Source organism: Natator depressus, chromosome 2, assembly GCF_965152275.1.
Source record: "Natator depressus isolate rNatDep1 chromosome 2, rNatDep2.hap1, whole genome shotgun sequence".
In the NCBI taxonomy this organism is placed as follows: Eukaryota; Metazoa; Chordata; order Testudines; family Cheloniidae; genus Natator; species Natator depressus.
The window spans coordinates 250,658,035-250,679,152 of NC_134235.1; the positions used below are offsets into that span (position 1 = coordinate 250,658,035).

Sequence of the window (21,118 nt, forward strand, 5' to 3'; positions counted from 1 at the left end):
TTTTCTTAAGGGAAACACCACCAGACCTGAGTGGAACTGCTTCGGATTTGCATTGGGTCCAAAACCCACACTAAATAAATCTACCCCTTCCTTGGTGTTTAAACCCTTCGGATGCTGGTTATCAAGTCCCCTGATGGACATTCTTTAGCTGAACAGAGCCCCCAGATTATTTATGATGCTTTGCTTTCGGACAGACAGTCATCCCCAGGTGGGTATCATGCATCCCCTCACCCTGCTGCCACAAAAGATTTCTGACAACTGTAAGTTCCATCCAGGACTCCCTACGAGCTCTGTGGGAAGAAGATGCACTAATTAACATGTCCTTCACCCATCCTGATTCTCCCCTGCCCACATTTAGAGCTGTGCAGGTCAGCCATGAACCTCGCATCTCCAAGCAGACTTCCACCAGAGAGAGACTGGCAGCTCCCACAACCCAGATTCCACTGGTGGAACCCAAGTTACGCTGTCCACTTCCCCTTTCCCTTTTCTCATTCCCAGGCTCCTATGTATTTCTGGCTTTATTGCACTAAGCTTCTCTAAAAAGAGATCACTGCCAGCTCCAATCTACTATTTTAAAACGTAAAATGAGAATTTTTGGTCATGATCCTCCTCGCACTTCCTCCAATGGAGTAACTCCTGACACTGGTGTAAGCAAAAGAAGAATCAGGTCTTGTACCCCCTTATGAGTCTTTTTTATATATTTAATTTTGCACTATGCTTGCAAATGTGGGAGTATGCGTGGGAGGATGCCATGTAAACATCCTAGGCTGATGTTTTTCATTCTCTCTGAATATCCTGGGTTTGTAATGCTTGTTTTGGGGATAAATTAAAACATCCTTATAATATATGGGGCTCTTAAATTACTGATATGTACTTTCAAACTTACTTCCAGATTAAGGTTTTTATTATTCCCACACAAAATACAATGTTCACATCTTAATATTTGTTTAAAAACAAACAAACAAACGAGATTCCACTGATTCGCAGAAAGCCAACAAAAGTAATTCAAAGCCCTTTTGGAAACAAAAATTTCATCTGAGAGTTAGTTTTCTCTCAGGAACTCTACTTTTACAGTAGGGCAACAACACTGATTTTAGTGTATTTACTTCTGATTTAGCGTAGTTACTTCTGATTTAGCCTACTATAAGAAAGAGGAAAAGCAGATCCGATGTCTTGCATCTAAAGAGAACTGAACTATGAGCCTGCATTGAGCTATGTTCTGACAGAATCCTGATTTCAGTGGGTTCATGTGTGGGCCCAGGGATTGCCTGCAAATAACTCAGTAGAGAAACAAGTTCTTAAACAAAAAACAGGTTGTGATACGCAAATACAGGGCTGCATTCTCAAAAGGAGTTAGGTTCCTACTTTCTATTTAGGCGTCTAACTCCCATTGAAATCAATGGAAACTATTAAAAATAAAGTTAGGCTCCTAACTTCCATTATCTATCAGTAACTTCCACTGATTTCAACAGAAATTAGGAGCCTAAGTAGACATTTGGAGCCTAACTCCTTTTGAGCATTCAGCCCTTAGTGATTATTTCCACCAAAATCTTGAGATGAAAAAGAAAATTGTTGCTAGTAATTTTTTTCCGTTAGAAAATTGTTCCTCATTGGAATGAATACTGGTCTGTGAAAAGGTTCAGTGATGCAATATTGAAAGAGTCTTACTTTAAATATGAACATGAGTTCCACATGTGAAAGATAAATAGGGGATTTACTAGAGCACAATTGACATGGGGTGGCCCCTTTACCACCATCTGTAGGAGACCTACCATTCATAGAAAGATAAGTCAGTAGATTATGCAGTGTTTTGTAGTTGTGTTGGTCCCAGATATTAGAGAGACAAGGTGGATGAGGTAATATCTTTTACTGGACCAACTTCTGTTGGTGAAAGAGACAAGCTTTTGAATTTACACAGATCTCTTCTTCAGGTCTGCTGAATCCAGACCTGAGGAAGAGCTCTGTGTAAACTCCAAAGCTTGTCTCTCTCACCAACAGAAGTTGGTCCAATAAAAAACATTACCTCACCTACCTTATCTCTTATAAGTCAGTATATTGTATACTCTACAGGCAATAAAAAGAGAAACATATCTGGAAACTCACCACTAGGTTTCCTATCACCATGGCCAGCAAGAAGACAATAAGGCATAATGGTTGCTCAGCTACCACCATACAATCCCACATGGTTTCAAGCCATTCTCCACACAGAATTCGGAATATAATAAGGAATGAGTGGAAAAAATCCATCGTATGCCAACGTGGCCTGCAATCCTTACTTATTTTATAGGCATGTTCTTTGTAGCTTTTACCAAAAAGTTGCATTCCTACTACAGCAAAAATAAAGACTATGATCGCCAGAACCAGGGTAAGGTTACCCACGGCACCCACTGAGTTACCAATGATTTTAATAAGTGTATTCAAAGTCGTCCAGGACTTTGCCAGTTTGAAGACCCTCAGCTGTGTATAAACATAAAACATAGCATTAGACAACAGAAGATTAGATATTCTTCATTTTGCACTGTTTAAAAATGGTTAAAAAAACATTATGCAGACATTTCAAACTACTCAAACACTATGAAATGTAGGGTATTTTAAGTCAGTATATGATCTATGTAATATAGACTACTGATTTGTTTATATGTTATATCTTTGTCACCTTCTCTTCATCTGTGTGTCTTTTAGCACAGTGATACCACAATCCTGGTTGTGGTCTTTGCACAATCCCATAAAATAAATGTTTACCATACCACTAGTAGCAATTTATTAGCACCTTCCATTGTGAGTTTCTCAGGCAAGCAAGCTGGTGCATTTCCTTCTTCCTGTATTTTCACATCTTCTAGAATCAGAACTTAAGTTCCTGTTTATCATAATCTGTACTTTATTTCCATTTTCAATAACCAAATATTTACATGCAAATGTCCTGAATTTTAGAGATGCTGAGCACCCACAATTCCCACTGACTTAGATAGGAGTCATAGCTGTTCAGCACCTCTGTAAATCAGGCCAAGGATCTATCTTAAGTTTTTATAGCATCCACCACCACAGCATCACAGACACTAAACAAGCAAGGCACATAAAGTATATGCTTAATTTTAAGCATGTGACTTCAATGGCTCTTCTTACATGCTTAAAATTAAGCATGTGCTTAAAGGACTTTGCTCGATTAGGGTCTACGTGTTGATGCAGAAAGGTAATTACTTATCTGTAATTCTTGTTCTTTGTATTTATAGAAGTTATAACATCTCATGACACTTAGGATCTCTGCCTCTGGCAAATGTCAGCCTGTAATCTTTTAAAAAATCAGTTCCTTGCCATTTTGAAAATAAAATGGTAAAAACAACAACATATTATAATTCTGAGCTGGTGAATAATGATCTATTACAACCACAGTACAATGTATTCAGAAAATAAAAATAGGTAAGTAACTTTCTTCAAAGATAAATGTTATGATAGATCTCCAATCTTGACGAATAAAATTCTTATGGGATCTTTTTCAGAAATCCTAATTAATCAAAAAGAAAAAAATTACCACAAAGAAGAACCAGTAACAAGTATGACTGACAACGTAGCAACAGTAGACTGGTAGAGCAAAGGGGGAAATAAATAAATGGGAAAATGGGTGCCTATATAGTTTATATATAGATACAATACATCCCTGTTTGTGCATTGGGAGAAAGTGAGATACCTTCAAACAAATCACAAAATACCAGCTAAAATTCCAATTCAGGAAAGCACTTGAGCTGACACTTAAATCCATCCCTATTCAAGAAAGCACTTAAGCATGTGTTTAACTGACACACACATACTTAAGTGCTTTCTGGAACAGGGATGCCTTTCCTAAATTGGTGTTTAGGAGACATCCTAAAAACATTTAAATAAGGATGCCTGTTATATCCTCCTTTTGTCTACCCAATCCATCACACAGGCCTCAATCCTGCGAACAGTTACACACAAGAGTAACTCCAAGTCTCTTGATGTGTGTAAAGTTACATAATTGAGTGTTTGTAGGAGTGGGGCCTGAGGCCTAGATTCAGAAAAACATCCTTACTCTTTCATGTGGGCACTATAAAATAATAATCTTAGCCCGAGACTGTTTGGTTTATTTGAAAGGCTCACACATTTCTCTCTCTCAGGGTCAGATGCCTATATTTCAAAAGTTATATAGAGTTTTTGTCACATGATTTGCTTTTCTTTTCAGCCATTCCTTTAATTTTGACACGTTTTCTCCTCAGAAGCTGCTTGCTGTGATGGTCTCTGACAAGCAGAAGAACAACTTGCAAAAGTACATCATGGGAGAAGGAAATAGTTGACAACACTCAATATTGTTGCTGGAGATGGTATAGCAGTTGCTGTTGCAATAGTTAATACGAAGAACAGCAACTTTCCATTCCAAACTGAAATGAGGTAAGGATGGGGAAACATGCATTTTGAAGATTTCATGAACCTGAAATACTATTTCAGGGGTTTGTAGGATTTACCAGAAAAAATTGAGTTTGCAAACCATTTTCACTTTAAATTAAAAATCACACTTTTCCCAAGATTGTTTTATTTGTTTTTTTTAAAAGTGTTTCTAACTAAAAAGAAGACTGTGATATAGTGTATGAATAGATAAACCAACCACCTCCCTAAAATCCAGGATAGCACAAGTGTATGGTGATTATATACAGTATAAATATGTCTTTATTACATTTTTTTTCCTCCATTTCTTCTTTCTCAGTTTCTCTGAATTTGTTTTTCATTCTTTTCATTCTCTCCTCCAACATTAACTACATCTTAACTTTGGATATTTCTTGTACTTCTTTTATTCCATGTTTTTAAATCATCTCACAGTGAAATACAAATGCTATATTTGTTTGTCAAAGTTTTAAATGGGTCTGAAATTAGAAAAAATGAGTTTCCAGTTCCTAATATGAGGGTATAGAAATTGCACTGAATGGGGGAACTAAAATCCTCTCTATTGTATTCATGCAAAAAAAGTTTTATGAGACTGAATATATATGAGCCATTACCAGTTTGAAGGAACGTAAAACTAACAGGTTTCCTCGTTCTTTTCTTCCTTTACCTTTGGTGGGTAAACTCAGGTCAATTAAGCTTAGAGTGACAATTAAGCTGTCAAAAATATTCCAGCGCTGCTGAAAATAGTAGTAGGGATCTAGAGCAATGATTTTCAAGACCATTTCTGCAGTAAAAATTCCAGTAAAGACCTATGATAAAAGAAACAGTAAGTCATATCTGCCTAAAAGGTACTGTGAGCACATCTCTCTAGACCAGTGGTTCCCAAACTCGTTCCGCCGTTTGTGCAGGGAAAACCCCTGGCGGGCCGGGCCAGTTTGTTTACCTGCCATGTCCACAGGTTCGGCCGACTGGGGCCGCGGTTCGCTGCTCCAGGCCAACGAGAGCTGCTGGAAGCGGCGGCCAGTACGACCCTCGGCCCACAAATGTAGTAGCATAGATATAGGTACATCAGTAAAGTCTGAACAGCAAACCCTACTTTTATCATGTATATCATAACAGATTGTCAACAAAAATTCTAGCCTTGTCTGCTCATATTCTAAAGGATGTTTAGAACAACTATGAAACAAGAGTAACATTTGGGAATCCCATATCCTGGAAATTAATAGACAGAGAATGAATAAATGAATCGTTTGTTCTTACCACCATTCTTTGTATCCTGGGTAGAAATACACATAAATTCATTCTTGATAGTGAATGTCAGAATTCACTTACCTTGTTGCCTACGTCAAGCATGAATTTTAAATTTCTTCTCATTTTATAGTGCTCTAGTGCCATGAAGATAGTATTCATCACGATGCAAAAAGTGATGGTGAGGTCAGTAAATGGATCCATTACTAAAATTGTCACCTTTTTCTTGATTCTCAACCACAGTGGACAACAGTCCCAAATAAGATATTTTAGGGCAAAGTCCTTCAAGCGGGAAGGGCATTTCTGTTGTGATTCTTCAAGTTACAAATGACAAAGAAAACAAAGCAATAACCAGGTAATTAGTGCTGTCCTATGTGACAAGAGAAGAACCGAAACTAATGAAAGCACAGAAAAATGAAACCCAAAACCCATCACATCTTCTTGAGCCTTTTTCCAATCATATCATTCATTTTCTATATAAGGCACTCTCTCAGCCTTCCATTCTTTTTTTAAACAAACCCCAGATCAGTGAATTAATATTTAAACTCATTCTCTTCAGACAAGGCCTGATTCAAAATCCACTGAATTTCAATGGGCTTTTAATCAGAACCTTATTCATTTTAGACATACATTCCTATTGTCTACAACACTGGAAAAATATGACTGGGGTGACACCTTGCTTTCTCATTCGCCAAGAAATATAAAAATTAAAACTACTTTTGTGCTTTCTCCCCCACTTGTATAGAATACATTTTGTGTGCAATATCACTAATAACCATGTTGAATGCAACAAACAGCTCAGTGGTTGATTAGTGCCAAAGTGAAACAGTATTACAGTTACATTTTGATTAGGTCTAATTCACATGCACATGTAAACACTCCTGTATTTTGCAAAAGTTTCAGGTCACTTAAAGTCTAAATACCAGAGGCAAAACTCAGTACAAACACATAAGCAACATTTATTAAGCTCCAGACTGCCAGTAGATTTGGACAGGGTTATTGAAACTGAAAGTAAGGTTAACAGCTATCTTGGAGGATCTCATTGAGTGATGGAAAAGGAGGGATATGATTTTTCCATCTGGTGTATGGAATGCATTTGAGTAAAAGGATATAAGTTGCACTTTTTTTTTAAAAGTCTGGGTGTTAAATTACACCAAACAGCTGCTAGCCTATTTTTCCGTCATAAGCAGATGGAAGAACACTGTTGTATACATGGCTTACTCACTTTATGGGTATGCTGAAGAAAGATGAACATTGTCTTTCTAAAAAGAGAAGTGGCCACAAACAAATCTCATACACTTCAGGAGATATATAGATACAGTGTGTCCTCCCCTCCAAAAGCAGAATAGAAACTCTTTTCCAATTTGCACGTGGGTGGCAGCAAATACTGATGTGGGAACATTGCTTCTTGACAGACTTTGTAGGATGGCTGGGCACTAAATGCAATATATATTGTAATACAGATAATATACTGATATTGTGATATGTGCTGCTTGATGTTCAGGCATATGGGGTCACATTCAGATAATAGATTTGTCTCTGAATAAATTAGGTATCTGTTATAGATAAGGATATGATTTTTGTTAATTGACTATCTTGCTGAATTTTCTGACTGTACGATAATCACACAGTGCGCTACCAAGATGTGCATCACTGAGAACATCCACAAGTACAGGGTAATTAATAACATACATGCAGCACTACTGGACTTGCTACACAGCAGCTTTCCGAGTGCATGTATGTGTGTTGGGGGAGGGTAATCTATGTGAAATCTATATGTATACATTCTTTGACAGGGTAACAAGCTGTGTAGATGGGGGAAAGCAGTAGATGTGGTATATCGTTACTTTAGTAAGGCTTTTGATACTGTCTCGCATGATCTTCTCATAAACAAACTAGGGAAATAAAACCTAGAAGGAGTTACCATAAGGTGGGTGCATAACTGGCTGGAAAACCATTCCCATAGAATAGTTATCAGTGGTACACAGTCAAGCTGAAAGGGCATATCGAGTGAAGGGATCAGTTCTGGGTCCAGTTCTGTTCAATATCTTCATCAAGTATTTAGATAATGGCACAGAGAGTTCATTTATCAAATTTGTGGACGATACCAAGCTGGGAGGGGTGGCAAGCGCTTTGGAGGACAGGATTAAAATTCAAAATGACCTGGACAAACTGGAGAAATGGTCTGAAGTAAATAAGATAAAATTCAATAAGGACAAATGCAAAGTACTCCACTTAGGAAGGAACAACCAGTTGCACACATACAAAATGGGAAATGACTGCCTAAGGAGGACTACTGCAAAAAGGGATCTGGGGGTCATAGTGACTTCACAAGCTAAATATGAGTTGACAGTGTAACACTGTTGCAAAAAAGTAAACATCATTCTGGGATGTATTAGCAGGTGTGTTGTGAGGTTGGACATTAGGAAAAATTTCCTGTCAGGTTGGTTAAGAACTGGAATAAATTGCTTGGGGAGGTTGTGGAATCTCCATCGTTGGAAATTTTAAAGAGCAAGTTAGACAAACACCTGTCAGGGATAGTCTAGATAATACTTAGTCCTGCCATGAGTGCAGGGGACTGGACTATATGATGTCTCGAGGTCCTTTCCAGTCCTATAATTCTATGATTTACTTTTAATGCTTCCAAGAAGGGTATAGAGTAACAGCCGTGTTAGTCTGTATTCGTAAAAAGAAAAAAGAAAAGGAGTACTTGTGGCACCTTAGAGACTAACCAGTTTATTTGAGCATGAGCTTTCGTGAGCTACAGCTCACTTCATCGGATGCATAGCATATCGTGGAAACTGCAGAAGACATTATATACACACAGAGACCATGAAACAAAACTTCCTCCCACCCCACTGTCCTGCTGCTAACAGCTTATCTAAAGTGATCATCAAGTGATCATCAAGGAAGGCCATTTCCAGCACAAATCAAGGTTTTCTCACTCTTCCCCCCCCCACACACACACACACAGACACACCTACAAACTCACTCTCCTGCTGGTAATAGCCCATCCCTCTTTGAAACCTCTCTTTATAATGCGCATGATAATCAAGGTGGGTCATTTCCAGCACTAATCCAGGTTCTCTCACCACCCCCCCCCCCAACACACACACCCTCCAAAAACCACACACACAAACTCACTCTCCTGCTGGCAATAGCTCATCTTACAATGTGCACAGCAATAATCCAAGTTTAACCAGAACGTCTTGCGGGGGGGGGGGGTTTGTAGGAAAAAAACAAGGGGAGATAGGCTACCTTGCATAATGACTTAGCCACTCCCAGTCTCTATTCAAGCCCAAATTAATAGTATCCAATTTGCAAATGAATTCCAATTCAGCAGTTTCTCGCTGGAGTCTGGATTTGAAGTTTTTTTGCTTTAAGATAGCGACCCTCATGTCTGTGATTGCGTGACCAGAGAGATTGAAGTGTTCTCCGACTGGTTTATGAATGTTATAATTCTTAACATCTGATTTGTGTCCATTTATTCTTTTACGTAGAGACTGTCCAGTTTGACCAATGTACATGGCAGAGGGGCATTGCTGGCACATGATGGCATATATCACATTGGTGGATGTGCAGGTGAACGAGCCTCTGATAGTGTGGCTGATGTTGTTAGGCCCTGTGATGGTGTTCCCTGAATAGATATGTGGGCACAGTTGGCAACGGGCTTTGTTGCAAGGATAGGTTCCTGGGTTAGTGGTTCTGTTGTGTGGTATGTGGTTGTTGGTGAGTATTCGCTTCAGGTTGGGGGGCTGTCTGTAGGCAAGGACTGGCCTTTCTCCCAAGATTTGTGAGAGTGTTGGGTCATCCTTCAGGATAGGTTGTAGATCCTTAATAATGCGTTGGAGGGGTTTTAGTTGGGGGCTGAAGGTGACGGCTAGTGGCGTTCTGTTATTTTCTTTGTTAGGCCTGTCCTGTAGTAGGTGACTTCTGGGAACTCTTCTGGCTCTATCAATCTGTTTCTTCACTTCCGCAGGTGGGTATTGTAGTTGTAAGAATGCTTGATAGAGATCTTGTAGGTGTTTGTCTCTGTCTGAGGGGTTGGAGCAAATGCGGTTGTATCGCAGAGCTTGGCTGTAGACGATGGATCGTGTGTTGTGGTCAGGGTGAAAGCTGGAGGCATGTAGGTAGGAATAGCGGTCAGTAGGTTTCCGGTATAGGGTGGTGTTGATGTGACCATCGTTTATTAGCACTGTAGTGTCCAGGAAGTGGATCTCATGTGTGGACTGGACCAGGCTGAGGTTGATGGTGGGATGGAAATTGTTGAAATCATGGTGGAATTCCTCAAGGGCTTCTTTTCCATGGGTCCAGATGATGAAGATGTCATCAATATAGCGCAAGTAAAGTAGGGGCGTTAGGGGACGAGAGCTGAGGAAGCGTTGTTCTAAATCAGCCATAAAAATGTTGGCATACTGTGGGGCCATGCGGGTACCCATAGCAGTGCCGCTGATCTTAAGAATTATAACATTCATAAACCAGTCGGAGAACACTTCAATCTCTCTGGTCACGCAATCACAGACATGAGGGTCGCTATCTTAAAGCAAAAAAACTTCAAATCCAGACTCCAGCGAGAAACTGCTGAATTGGAATTCATTTGCAAATTGGATACTATTAATTTGGGCTTGAATAGAGACTGGGAGTGGCTAAGTCATTATGCAAGGTAGCCTATCTCCCCTTGTTTTTTTCCTACAAACCCCCCCCCCCCCGCAAGACGTTCTGGTTAAACTTGGATTATTGCTGTGCACATTGTAAGATGAGCTATTGCCAGCAGGAGAGTGAGTTTGTGTGTGTGGTTTTTGGAGGGTGTGTGTGTTGGGGGGGGGGGGGTGGTGAGAAAACCTGGATTAGTGCTGGAAATGACCCACCTTGATTATCATGCGCATTATAAAGAGAGGTTTCAAAGAGGGATGGGCTATTACCAGCAGGAGAGTGAGTTTGTAGGTGTGTCTGTGTGTGTGTGTGTGGGGGGGGGAAGAGTGAGAAAACCTTGATTTGTGCTGGAAATGGCCTTCCTTGATGATCACTTGATGATCACTTTAGATAAGCTGTTAGCAGCAGGACAGTGGGGTGGGAGGAAGTTTTGTTTCATGGTCTCTGTGTGTATATAATGTCTTCTGCAGTTTCCACGATATGCTATGCATCCGATGAAGTGAGCTGTAGCTCACGAAAGCTCATGCTCAAATAAACTGGTTAGTCTCTAAGGTGCCACAAGTACTCCTTTTCTTTTTTCTTTTTAAGAAGGGTATAGTAAATAATATTTTTAAAATAATTCCCGCCCCCCAATGGATGATGGAGCCAAAAATGTTCATACATAGAAGCCCCGGAAGTGGGAGAAGAGGGGAGATAGGGCTTCCAACACTATATGGCCAACTCAATTGACAAAAAGTGGTCAGCACAAAAGGAAGGGTGGTGCACAGTTCTAATTGGTACAATATCATGGCATGGGGAATGGAAACCTGTCAAAAATATGCGATGAGGAAAGATATAGAATTATTATTACATATGTTCAAAACACAGCTCCCAGTGAACGCAGTGGCAGCTATGTGTGCTCACTACTTCTGCAAATCAGAACCCAGGGTCTCAAGTCAGGCAGCCAGAAAGTAAGGAAAACACAATTAGTGAACACCTGTGAAAAGACTAGTTTAGGTGACTTGACTGACATCAGACAGGAACTCTGTGGCAGAAGCAGGGACAGAACATAATTCTTCAGAGTAGCAATCATGCAACCAGCAATAGTAGGTTGTTATCCTCTATGTGGCCTAGCACCAGAGATGGATGAGACATTTTGCCAATGGGTTTCAGAGACATTTGCTGACAGCAGAGGAATCTCGAGCTCCATTCCAGGCTCTGGTGCGGAATGTGCTCTAGAAGGCACAAACTCTTCTGGCCATCCCTCACCCCCAAGGTTGACTCCTTCTGCTCTGTCATTCAGCAAGACAGTAAATTGACAGGAACTCTGGCTCCTCCTCCCAGCCCCATTGTCCTCACCTAGCCAATCCTATTCTTCACTTCAGAGACTTCTCATACCAATCCTAGTACACTCCAGTTCTTCCCCCAAACTCCGACTCCTTATCAGATGTCTCTCCCCTACCAGACCACCTCTTTCTCCCTCACTGGTTCCTAGTTTCATTTTCCTTGCCAAGCCAATCCTAATCTTCCCCACCATCGCCTTGTCTCCTCTCAGTCTTCCCAAACACATTGGCTTCCAGTATCACTTTCTCCATTTCCCTCCCCAGCTCCCAGTCTCTTCCCCGAACCAGTACCAATCTCCTCCCCACCCCAAAGGTCACCTCCTATCCAATTTCAGGCCCATGCTTCAAAGCATGTGGGTGATAAAGCTTCTCAAAAGAAAGGTTGCCAAGATTTTTTAACATGGGCAAAACAACATTTTTCCTAGCATGGTTCTTGGACATCGATAAACCCTTTTGGCTGAAATTTCCCAGAAATGATCAGCCTGAGGCACACACCCAGCATGTAAAATTTCAACCTGCATGGTTAAAGTTTGGCAAAGTGATAAGAAAGTTAAATAGGGTCTTATAATGGGAAGTGTCAGGCAACCTTAATAATATGTGATGCTACCAGCCCACTATATAACATATTTTTTAAAAAGTAAAAAAGAATTTTAAGGTGGCAAAGTCAAGCACTAAAAAGTTAGGGAATGTCAGAATTAATTTTGCTTAATTTTGCTAAGTAACCTCTCCTTGCACTACAGTAGCTTTGAGATGTTTTGGCCCTTTGGGTGCTCCACCAAAGGATGTGAGCATGCTGGTGTGCTCTCAGCTGAAGACTGCAAAGCAGTGTCTGCGGGCACATGCCTGGGCAGAGCAGCACCTTGTGCTCAGAATGAGAACATATAGGGAGGCATGAGCCTGCCACCACACAGTTCCTTCTTGATCATGAAGCCAACTCCACAGTAGAAGGAAAGGAGGGTGGGAGGTGGAGCACCCATAGGGATAAAACATCTCTACTTACCTTACAGTAACTTGAGTTCTTAATCTCTTCTTCTTCAAGTATATGCCCTTCATTGTAGGAGACCCCCAAGCAGTAACTCAGTGAGGAGGCATGTGTTGTGGAGGTTAGTTCAGGACAGTTTGAAGGACTGCATCACGAGAGGCGGCGTCATCTCTGGAAGCAGATAAGATGGCATAACGCTTGGCAAAAGTACCGATAAAAGATCAATTACCAGTCCTGCAGATTTCTGCTATGGCAACGTCCTTCAGAGGAGCTATAGCTGTGGACTGAGCTCCAGTGGAATGTGCTGTGCTACTCTGTAAAGGGGATGCACCCTAGCATTTTCATAGCAGGTCAAGATGCAACCTGAAACCCTCTTAGCCTTTGTGTGTAAATCAGTTGGTCCTTCATCCTATCTGCAGCTGATATCGATAGCCTGGGAGAGGTCTGGAATGGTTTAGTCCTGTCCAGATTGTAAGCAAGGGCCCTTCCAACAGCCAGTGAATGAAGGCTTGATTCTTCTCTGGAGGCATGAAGTTTTGGGTAGAAAACTGGTAGGAAGCAAGGATGGGGACAAAGTATAACCTTGTATTTGTAGAAGGTGGGGCATGGTGGGTCTGCCATGAGTGCTCCCTGCTCCCCCGTTCACTTGCTGAAGAGATGGCAGCTAGAAATGAAATTTTGAGGGAAAAATGGAGGAGGGACCAGGCTGCCATCGGTTCCAAGGGTGGGGCGGGTGGGTTTGTAGAGTATTTAAACCAGGTTGAAGTCCCATTTTGGGGCCAGCTGTCCCATGGGAGGAAACAAGTTGTATAGACCCTTGAGAAATCTGGTTGTTGTAGGGTGGGCAAAGACTGAGAAGTTCTGGATGGGTGAGTGAAGGCTGTGATGGCAGCCAGAGGTACACTGATAGAGCTCATTGAGGGACCCAGGTAGTGCAGGATCTTGAAAAGTGGAACTTCCAAGTATAGAGAAGATGAAAGGCAGAACCAGGATTGGAAGCACTTGCACTTTTGGAGGTAAGTCTTGTGAGCACTGGGCTTTCTACTGAATAAAAGAACTGACTGAACCCTATCCAGAATGGTCAGTTCCATGCTTGAGAGCCATTGAGGAGTCATGCTTTCAGATTCAGGGAGGAAGTGCTGGGATGGATGAGTTCTGTGTCACAAGGTCCTTTGTGATAGGAAGTCTGAGGGATGTTACCTCTGAGAGGTGGATGAGGTCTGAATACCACACCTGTTTCAGCTAACCAGGTGCAATAAGAATAGCACTTGCTCCTTCTTGGGGCAGCTGGAGAAGGATCTTGAGGATTAATGGTATAGGTGGGTAAGCATAAAGAAGGATACAGGGCCATGGTATCCATCAGAGTGTTCAGGCCATAACCTCCCTTGGAGTAGAACAGATGGCATTTTGCATCATTCATGGTGGCAAAGAGGTCTACCCCGGTATACCCCAAGTCTGGCAAACACTGTGGAAGACAGAGTCTTTAAGCTCCCATTGTGATCCTGCCAGAAGTGTAGACTCAGGGATTCTGCAATTGCATTCAGGAGGCCTGCTAGATAGAAATATCAGCAGTCTATCTGATGGGAGATGCACCATTTCCACAGCCATAACGACTTTGCACATAAGGACTGGGATCTTGCTCTGCCCTGTAATACATTAGTACGCTGTTGTCCAGCATTATTCTGACAGTGATTCATATGGAGTGAAGTAAATGTTGGCAAACATCTTGTACTGCTTTAGCTCAAGGATATTGATATGGAGTGCCAATTCCTGTGCCAACCATTTGCTCAGTGCTGTCTCCCTCTATAGGTGAGCTCCCCATCCTTTCAGAGACACATGTGTTGTGAGGATCTTCGGAAGTGCTGGATACAAGAACAGGGTTCCATCACAGACCCGCCTTGGGTCCTTCCACCAAGTACAAGAGTCCAACAGCTTCCAAGGTACTGTGACATGTTTGGAAACTCTGTCTTTTGGGGGGTATACACTGTTCTTATCCATGTCTGGAGGCACCTGAGGTTCATACTCTCATGAGGAGTCACATACATGGAGTCCAATATATGGCCCAAGACCTGTAGACAAGTCCTCACTGTTGTTTCTGGGTTGCACTGTAAAGCTGATATTTGTTGGATAGGATGGAGACTCTCTCTTTTGGTAGGTAGGCTCGTGCTTGTGGAGTCTAGAGTAGCTCTTATAAAGTCTATTCTCTGTAGTGAAGTTAGTATGGATTTTTTGTGGTTGATGTGGAGGCCCAGAAATTGGAATAGTGTTAATGCTCTGGACATTGCTGACTGGACCTCTTGGGGCAACCAGACTTTGCAAAGCCAGTTGTCCAAATATGGGAACACTGATATTCCCCACTGATGGAGATGAACCACTAACACTGAGAGAATCTTTGTGAATGCCCTCGGAGACATGGAGAGTCTGAAGGGGAGAACTCAATGTTGATAGTGGTCTGCTCCACCATGAACAGGACCGGCTCTAGGCACCAGCAAAGCAAGCACATGTTTGGGGTGGCACAATTCCAGGGGCGGCATTCCGGCAATCTTTTTTTTTTCTTTTCTTTTTGTTGTTGTTGTTGCTTGGGCAGTTGAGCTCTCAGAGCTTGGGGCTGCAAATTTTTTGCTTGGGGTGGCAAAAACCTAGAGCCGGCTCTGATCACAAATCGTCCATGCTTGTGGAAGGGGTGGATGGCTACATGGAAGTAGGTATCCTGAATACTGAGGGCAATGAACCAGTCTCCTGGATCTAAGGATGGAATTATGGTAGTTAAAGTCAAGCATTCTGAAGTATTGTGCTAAGGACACAGTTATTTAAGTTCCTGCAGTTAAGGATTGGTCTCCACCCTCCACCTTTCTTGGGAACAAGGAAGTAATCAGAATAGAACCCTCTTCTACTGAACTCTGGTGGAACTGGTTCTATTGCTCCCAGAAGGAGGACGGAATGAACTTCTTGTTTTAGGAATTCCTTGTGAGAAGGATCCCTGAGAAGGGATAAGGAGGAGGAGTGGGAAGGCGGAATAGAACTGAATGGAAGTAGATACAGTAACCCATATTGATGACCTCCACTATCCACCTCTTTGATGTAAGGTACTCCCAGTTTGAGGTAGGTAGTGTGATAGTTGGTCTCCAAAGGGGGGTAGTCGCATAATATATGATCCTTTGGAGTGGACTGCTTGATTTCCTTGACTGAGTTGTCACAAGTGCCTCTTAGAAGGTGTAGCTGATTGGGTAGAAATGAGGTGGGAGGTCCCCATTTATGTGGTCTGGTCTTTCTCTTGAAGGGCTACTGAGGTCTTGGGAAAGCATGCTGATAGACTGGAATGGTTTCAATCTTTGAGCAGTTTGGGATCTACTAAAACATTTTTTCATTACAGGCACATAAATCCACAGTGACTGTAATGTTGCCCTGGAGTCCTTGAGTGTATGGAGAGAGGAGTCTGTATGTTCACTGAAGAGCTTAGGTCCTTCAAACGGGAGGTCTTCCACCATGTTTTGAACTTTTCTGGTAGGCCTGAGGACAGGAGCCAATATGCTCTTCTCATGATAATCACTGTGGCCATGGACCTTGCAGCTGTGTCAGCAGCATCTAGGACAGTGCAGCTTGCAGGAAGGCTTTCACAATCAACTGTCCTTCAATGACGATAGTCTGAAATTGATCTTTCTGGTCCTGTGGCAAGTGCTCAATTAAAATGTGTAAATTTGGAGTATGTGTTAAAATCATATTTTGTCACCAAGGCCTGGTAGTTGGCAATCTGAAATTGGAGAGCTGCTGAGGAGTAGCTCTTCCTTCCCAGCAAGTCTAGCTGGTTAGTTTCCTTGTCAGAAGGAGAAGGCCTAGAGCAAGCCTGATGGTTCCTATCATTGGTTGCATCCTTTACAAGGAACTGGGGTTATGGTGGGAGAAGAAGTATTCCACTCTTTTGCATGGGATGTAGAATTTCTTATCTGCCCATTTATATGTTGGTGGGATTGTAGGAGATATTTGCCACAGGTTGCGTCCGGGAGAGGATAAAGCCTTTCACTGGGACTGATGTTCAAGATGGCCACCAGGAATATTTCGGCTCTGGGACTTCCTCTAGTCAGATTTGAAATAAGTCCACTAGTTTTTCAGTGAAGTTCTGGAAGGTCTTAAAATCATCAGTGTAGGAGGGCAAATGGAGGTGAGATCTCCATGGCCTAAGACTCTTGCTCTTCTTGTACATTGTCCAGTAGCAGAAAAGTGTGCAGTACCAATGTGTGTGGTATCATAGGACACTATGTAGGTGCTGATTGCTGGTATGGTATCAGTGCTTTCTCTTAGGCACCCAATGAAGTTGATCAACATAGTGGCTCCAGGGATCCCAGTAACCCCACTATGGAGAAGGATAAAGCAAGGGATTCCAGTGATAATCATAAACTCTGAGTTTATGATGTTTGGTAAGTTCCTTAGGATCCTCCTCATGAAAGGGACTCATGGGTGTGGGGTAGGGTAGTATGGTACTGGATGGATCCTTGTATCAAGTAGCTGAGTACGAGGAATCTTCCCTTGAACTAAACAGGGGTGGGAGGGTCCTTCAATGTTCTAACCAGTACTGAAGGCTGGAGACTTAAACGAGTCTCAACTTGCTACTTTCACAGTGGTACCGGGGAGATAACACTGGAAGATCTTCCCAGTACTGTTGACTCAGGTTCACCGGAGATAATGAGATCCTCTGATGAAAGGGACCTGGAAGGAGGTAGAGGGCTCTGATAGCCTTCACACAAAGTTTAGGTCAGTATTGGCTGGCGAGATGGAATCTGCTGTGGTACCAAGGTGATCATAGAGACATCTCCCCTTTCAGGGGTACAGTGAGATACCAGTACTGGGGCATGGATGGTATCCCTGAGTGTCTCACGGTGCCACAATGTATCAGATAGTGCTGTCGCAGTGGTTGCTTTGGTGGTAGGTATGTCCAAACAGGGCTTCTTTGCCTGATAATGGGTCTTATGGGGTGATCTGGCCCTTTTCTTCATTTCCTTGGTTGGAGAGACTTTTTTCCTTCTTATTTTCTGGGGCTGCAGATGAGGCAATAATTGGGACGGAGGCAGCCTGTGATGTAGAAGCTGATGTATGTAAGGGAAGCGGACCTCTTTGGAGCTAGGGCATATTTCATAAATAGGAACTTAAGTCTAGTCTCCCAGTCTTTCTTACATCTGCCTTTGGAACCCAGACCGACCTTGCACTTACAAGGGTGGCAAGAGTCCCCCAGACACTGCAGGCAGCTGGAGTGTCTGTCACTGTGGGGAAAGGACCTGTGGGAAATCTCACAGGTCTTAAACCCTGGGGTCCAGGGCATGACAAATTGTGCTCTTCCACAAATGACTGAAGAAGGAGAGAAGGGGAAAATGCTCCACCCCCTAACTATCACAACAGTGCTAAATAAAATAAAGGTATCCAATGAAATAAAGAATTCACAAAGACAAGGCAGGAAGCTGAATACAGCAGATGGCAAAACTCTCCGTCTTGAGCTACAGATGGTTGAGAAGGAATTGAGTGGTAGTGGGTTTGAGCTTCCCTATATAGTCTCCTTCTAAGCAGGAGATGCTGCCCTGTGCAGGCATGGGCCCATGGACACTACTTTGCAGTTTCTGACAGGGTATATGGGCATGCCTACCATGGAGCACGCGTAGGGACATATACTTGAAGAACTTTAATGAGGTTCCCTTGTGCATATGCACTATGATAATCTTTCCCAATATCACAGTATATGGCAGAGTAAGGAATAGAACCCAGTTCTCCTGAGTCCCAATCTAGTGCCTTAAACACAAGAAAACATCCTCTCTCCTTCTGCAATCACTACCTCATTCATTGCCCATCCTGTGCACTGTATGAAAAGAGGTTCCTGTAGAATAAAAAGTATGTGATCACAAAATTAAAGACTGTATCATCGAATCATAGGTCTGGAAGGGACCTTGAGAAGCCATCTAGTCCAGCCCCCTACGCTGAGGCAGGACCACGTATGCCTAGACCATCCCTGACAGGTGTTTGTCCAGCCTGTTCTTAAAACCCTCCAGTGATGGGGATTCCACAACATCCCTTAGAAGCCCATATCTAATATCTAACCTAAATCTCCCTTGCTGCAGATTAAACCAATTACTAATTATCCTAACTTCAGCAGAGATGGAGAACAACTGATCACTGTCTTATTTATAAATTTTTTTAACATATTTATCAGCTGCACCCTCAGTCTTCTTTTCTCAAGACTAACGTGCCAACCAATTTGCTCAGAGATTATCTAAATAGGCTTTGGGGAACATTAGACTTGGTTATGAGTTAGCTAGTTTAGATCCTCCAGCCAATGTTAGAGTCCATTTTACTAGGGCCCAGACAGCCTCCACTGCTTCCTTGCAAAACATCCCCATTTTGGATATCTGTATAGCAACTACTTGGGTTTCAGTACATACTTTTACCAAGCATCATGCCGTAGTTGAAGGATCCAGGTTGGATGGTTTAATTTTTCCTCATAGTTCAGGTTTTCTAAACCTTTTATTATTTTTGTTGGTCTCCACTGGACGTACTCCAATTTGTCCACATCGTTCTTAAATTTAGAACTGGACACAATACGCCAGCTGAGGCAACTCCTGTGCTGAGTAGAGTGGAACAATTACCTCCTGGGTCTTACATACAACACTCCTGTTAATACACCTCAGAATGATATTAGCTTTTTTTGCAACTTCATCACATTGTTGACTCATATTCCATTTGTGATCCACTGTAACTCCCAGATCCTTTAAGTGGTACTACCATCTAGCCAGTTATTCCCCATTTTGCTTTTTGTGCATTTAATTTTTTCTTCCTTGGTGCAGTACTTTTCACTTGTCTTTATTGAATTTCATCTTGTTGATTTCAAACCAGTTCTCCAATTTGTCAAGGTTGTTTCGAATTCTAATCCTGTCTTCCAGAGTGCTAATAACCCCTCTTACCTTGATGCCCTCCACAAATTTTATAAGTATACCTTGCACTCCATTATCCAAGTCATTAATGAAAATATGAAATAGTACCAGACCAAGGACAGACCCTTGTGGGGCCCCACTAGATATATCCCTCTCCCCCAGTCTGCCAGTGACATACTGATAACTACTCTTTGGATACTTCTACACTACATGCTCCTTATGGCAGTGTGTAAAGTACAACACACTGCACTCTCCCCTAGCAGAGATATAAATAGTAGTGTAGATGGTGATGCACTGCTTTGGTGAATAAAGGAAGGCCTGAACCCAGGTATGTACCCAACATGGCTTTCTACATACCCAAACAGTGCCTCCTCCATCTACACTGCTATTTTTAGCAGTGTAGTGTCCTGCTGCCTACCCACTACCAGAGTCTTTCCCCACTGCAGGGAAAGGCTCCAGCAGCAGGGAAAAGCTCTGGTGTGAGGAGACAGCAGAGAGAGACTCTGGCAGCTCCCCACAGCCACAGCCTTTCCCTGCTGCCTCCCTTGCCAGAGCCTTTCACATCGCAGCATGCTTTTCTCTGTGGAGTGTAGCTATACATACCCTACACACTGCCATCAGTGATGTGCAGTGTAGACATAGCCGTTGAGTATGATCTTTCAACAAATTTTGCACCCACCGTACAGTAATTTCATCTAGTACACATTTCCCAAGTTTGTTTATGAGACTGTCATGTGGGACTGTGTCAAAAACCATAATAAAATCAAGATATATCACATCTTCTGCTTCTCCCCTATCCGCTAGGCCAGTAGCCCTGTCAAAGACGGAAATTAGGCTGGTTTGGGATGATATATTCTTAACAAATCCATGCTGGCTATTCCTTATAACCTTATTATCCACTAGGTGCTTACAAAATGTTTAATAATTTGTTTCAATATCTTTCCAGGTATCCAATTAGGCTGACTGGACTATAATCCCCTGGCTCCTCTTTGTTATCCTCTTAAAAGATAGGTCCCCTCTTGAAAGACAGGTATAAGATCATAATATATATATTCACAAGGGAGCCAAATTAAGGATGCACAGAACATTTATTCTGGCATTTCCTAACTGAAGCATTTGCAAAGGCTCTATTCCCCCACCCCCCATTTTTTTTTAGATTTTGATCTTTCATATCAACATATGCTTAGGTTTGAATTAAAAATTATGAGAAATGACTTACCCTCCAGGACACAGGTAATGGTACTGACTGCCTCAGTTGCCTTTTGTCTTTGTAGTGGCTCATTAAAATAGTCCACTGACAGATGATGGAGCAAATGCTTCTTGCTCACTTCATCACATACAGGGGTCTGTTTAAACAAGTAAACATGGTTAGTAACATAAAACAATACAAAGTGAGGTAAGAATTTGACAGGGATAGGCATGGACATTAATATGAATGATGACACGCAATGAGATAAATGGGCCTCTTCTATAGGAAGTAATAGCCATTTGGAATGAGTTAAAAAATAAAGGCCTGACTCCCTTGTGGCCATGACAGTTCCCAGGGTATTTGCCTTCCAGTATTCTGAACAAACTTGAGATTGGTTAATGAGATTCTGCCTATCTAA

General features: G+C 42.1%; 1 protein-coding gene across 1 annotated transcript in view; it reads right to left on the reverse strand.

The window, feature by feature from the left end:
• The window catches only part of LOC141983318 (sodium channel protein type 5 subunit alpha-like), a 132,405-nt gene that overhangs the window by 53,588 nt on the left and 57,699 nt on the right, over positions 1 to 21,118 (reverse strand). The window contains exons 13-16 of the mRNA XM_074946338.1: positions 20,731 to 20,857; positions 5,728 to 5,957; positions 5,010 to 5,204; positions 2,104 to 2,457 (exon numbers count right to left, since the gene is read on the reverse strand). Coding sequence (XP_074802439.1) covers positions 2,104 to 2,457; positions 5,010 to 5,204; positions 5,728 to 5,957; positions 20,731 to 20,857 — 906 coding nt within the window. The remainder of the gene's footprint in view (positions 1 to 2,103; positions 2,458 to 5,009; positions 5,205 to 5,727; positions 5,958 to 20,730; positions 20,858 to 21,118) is intronic.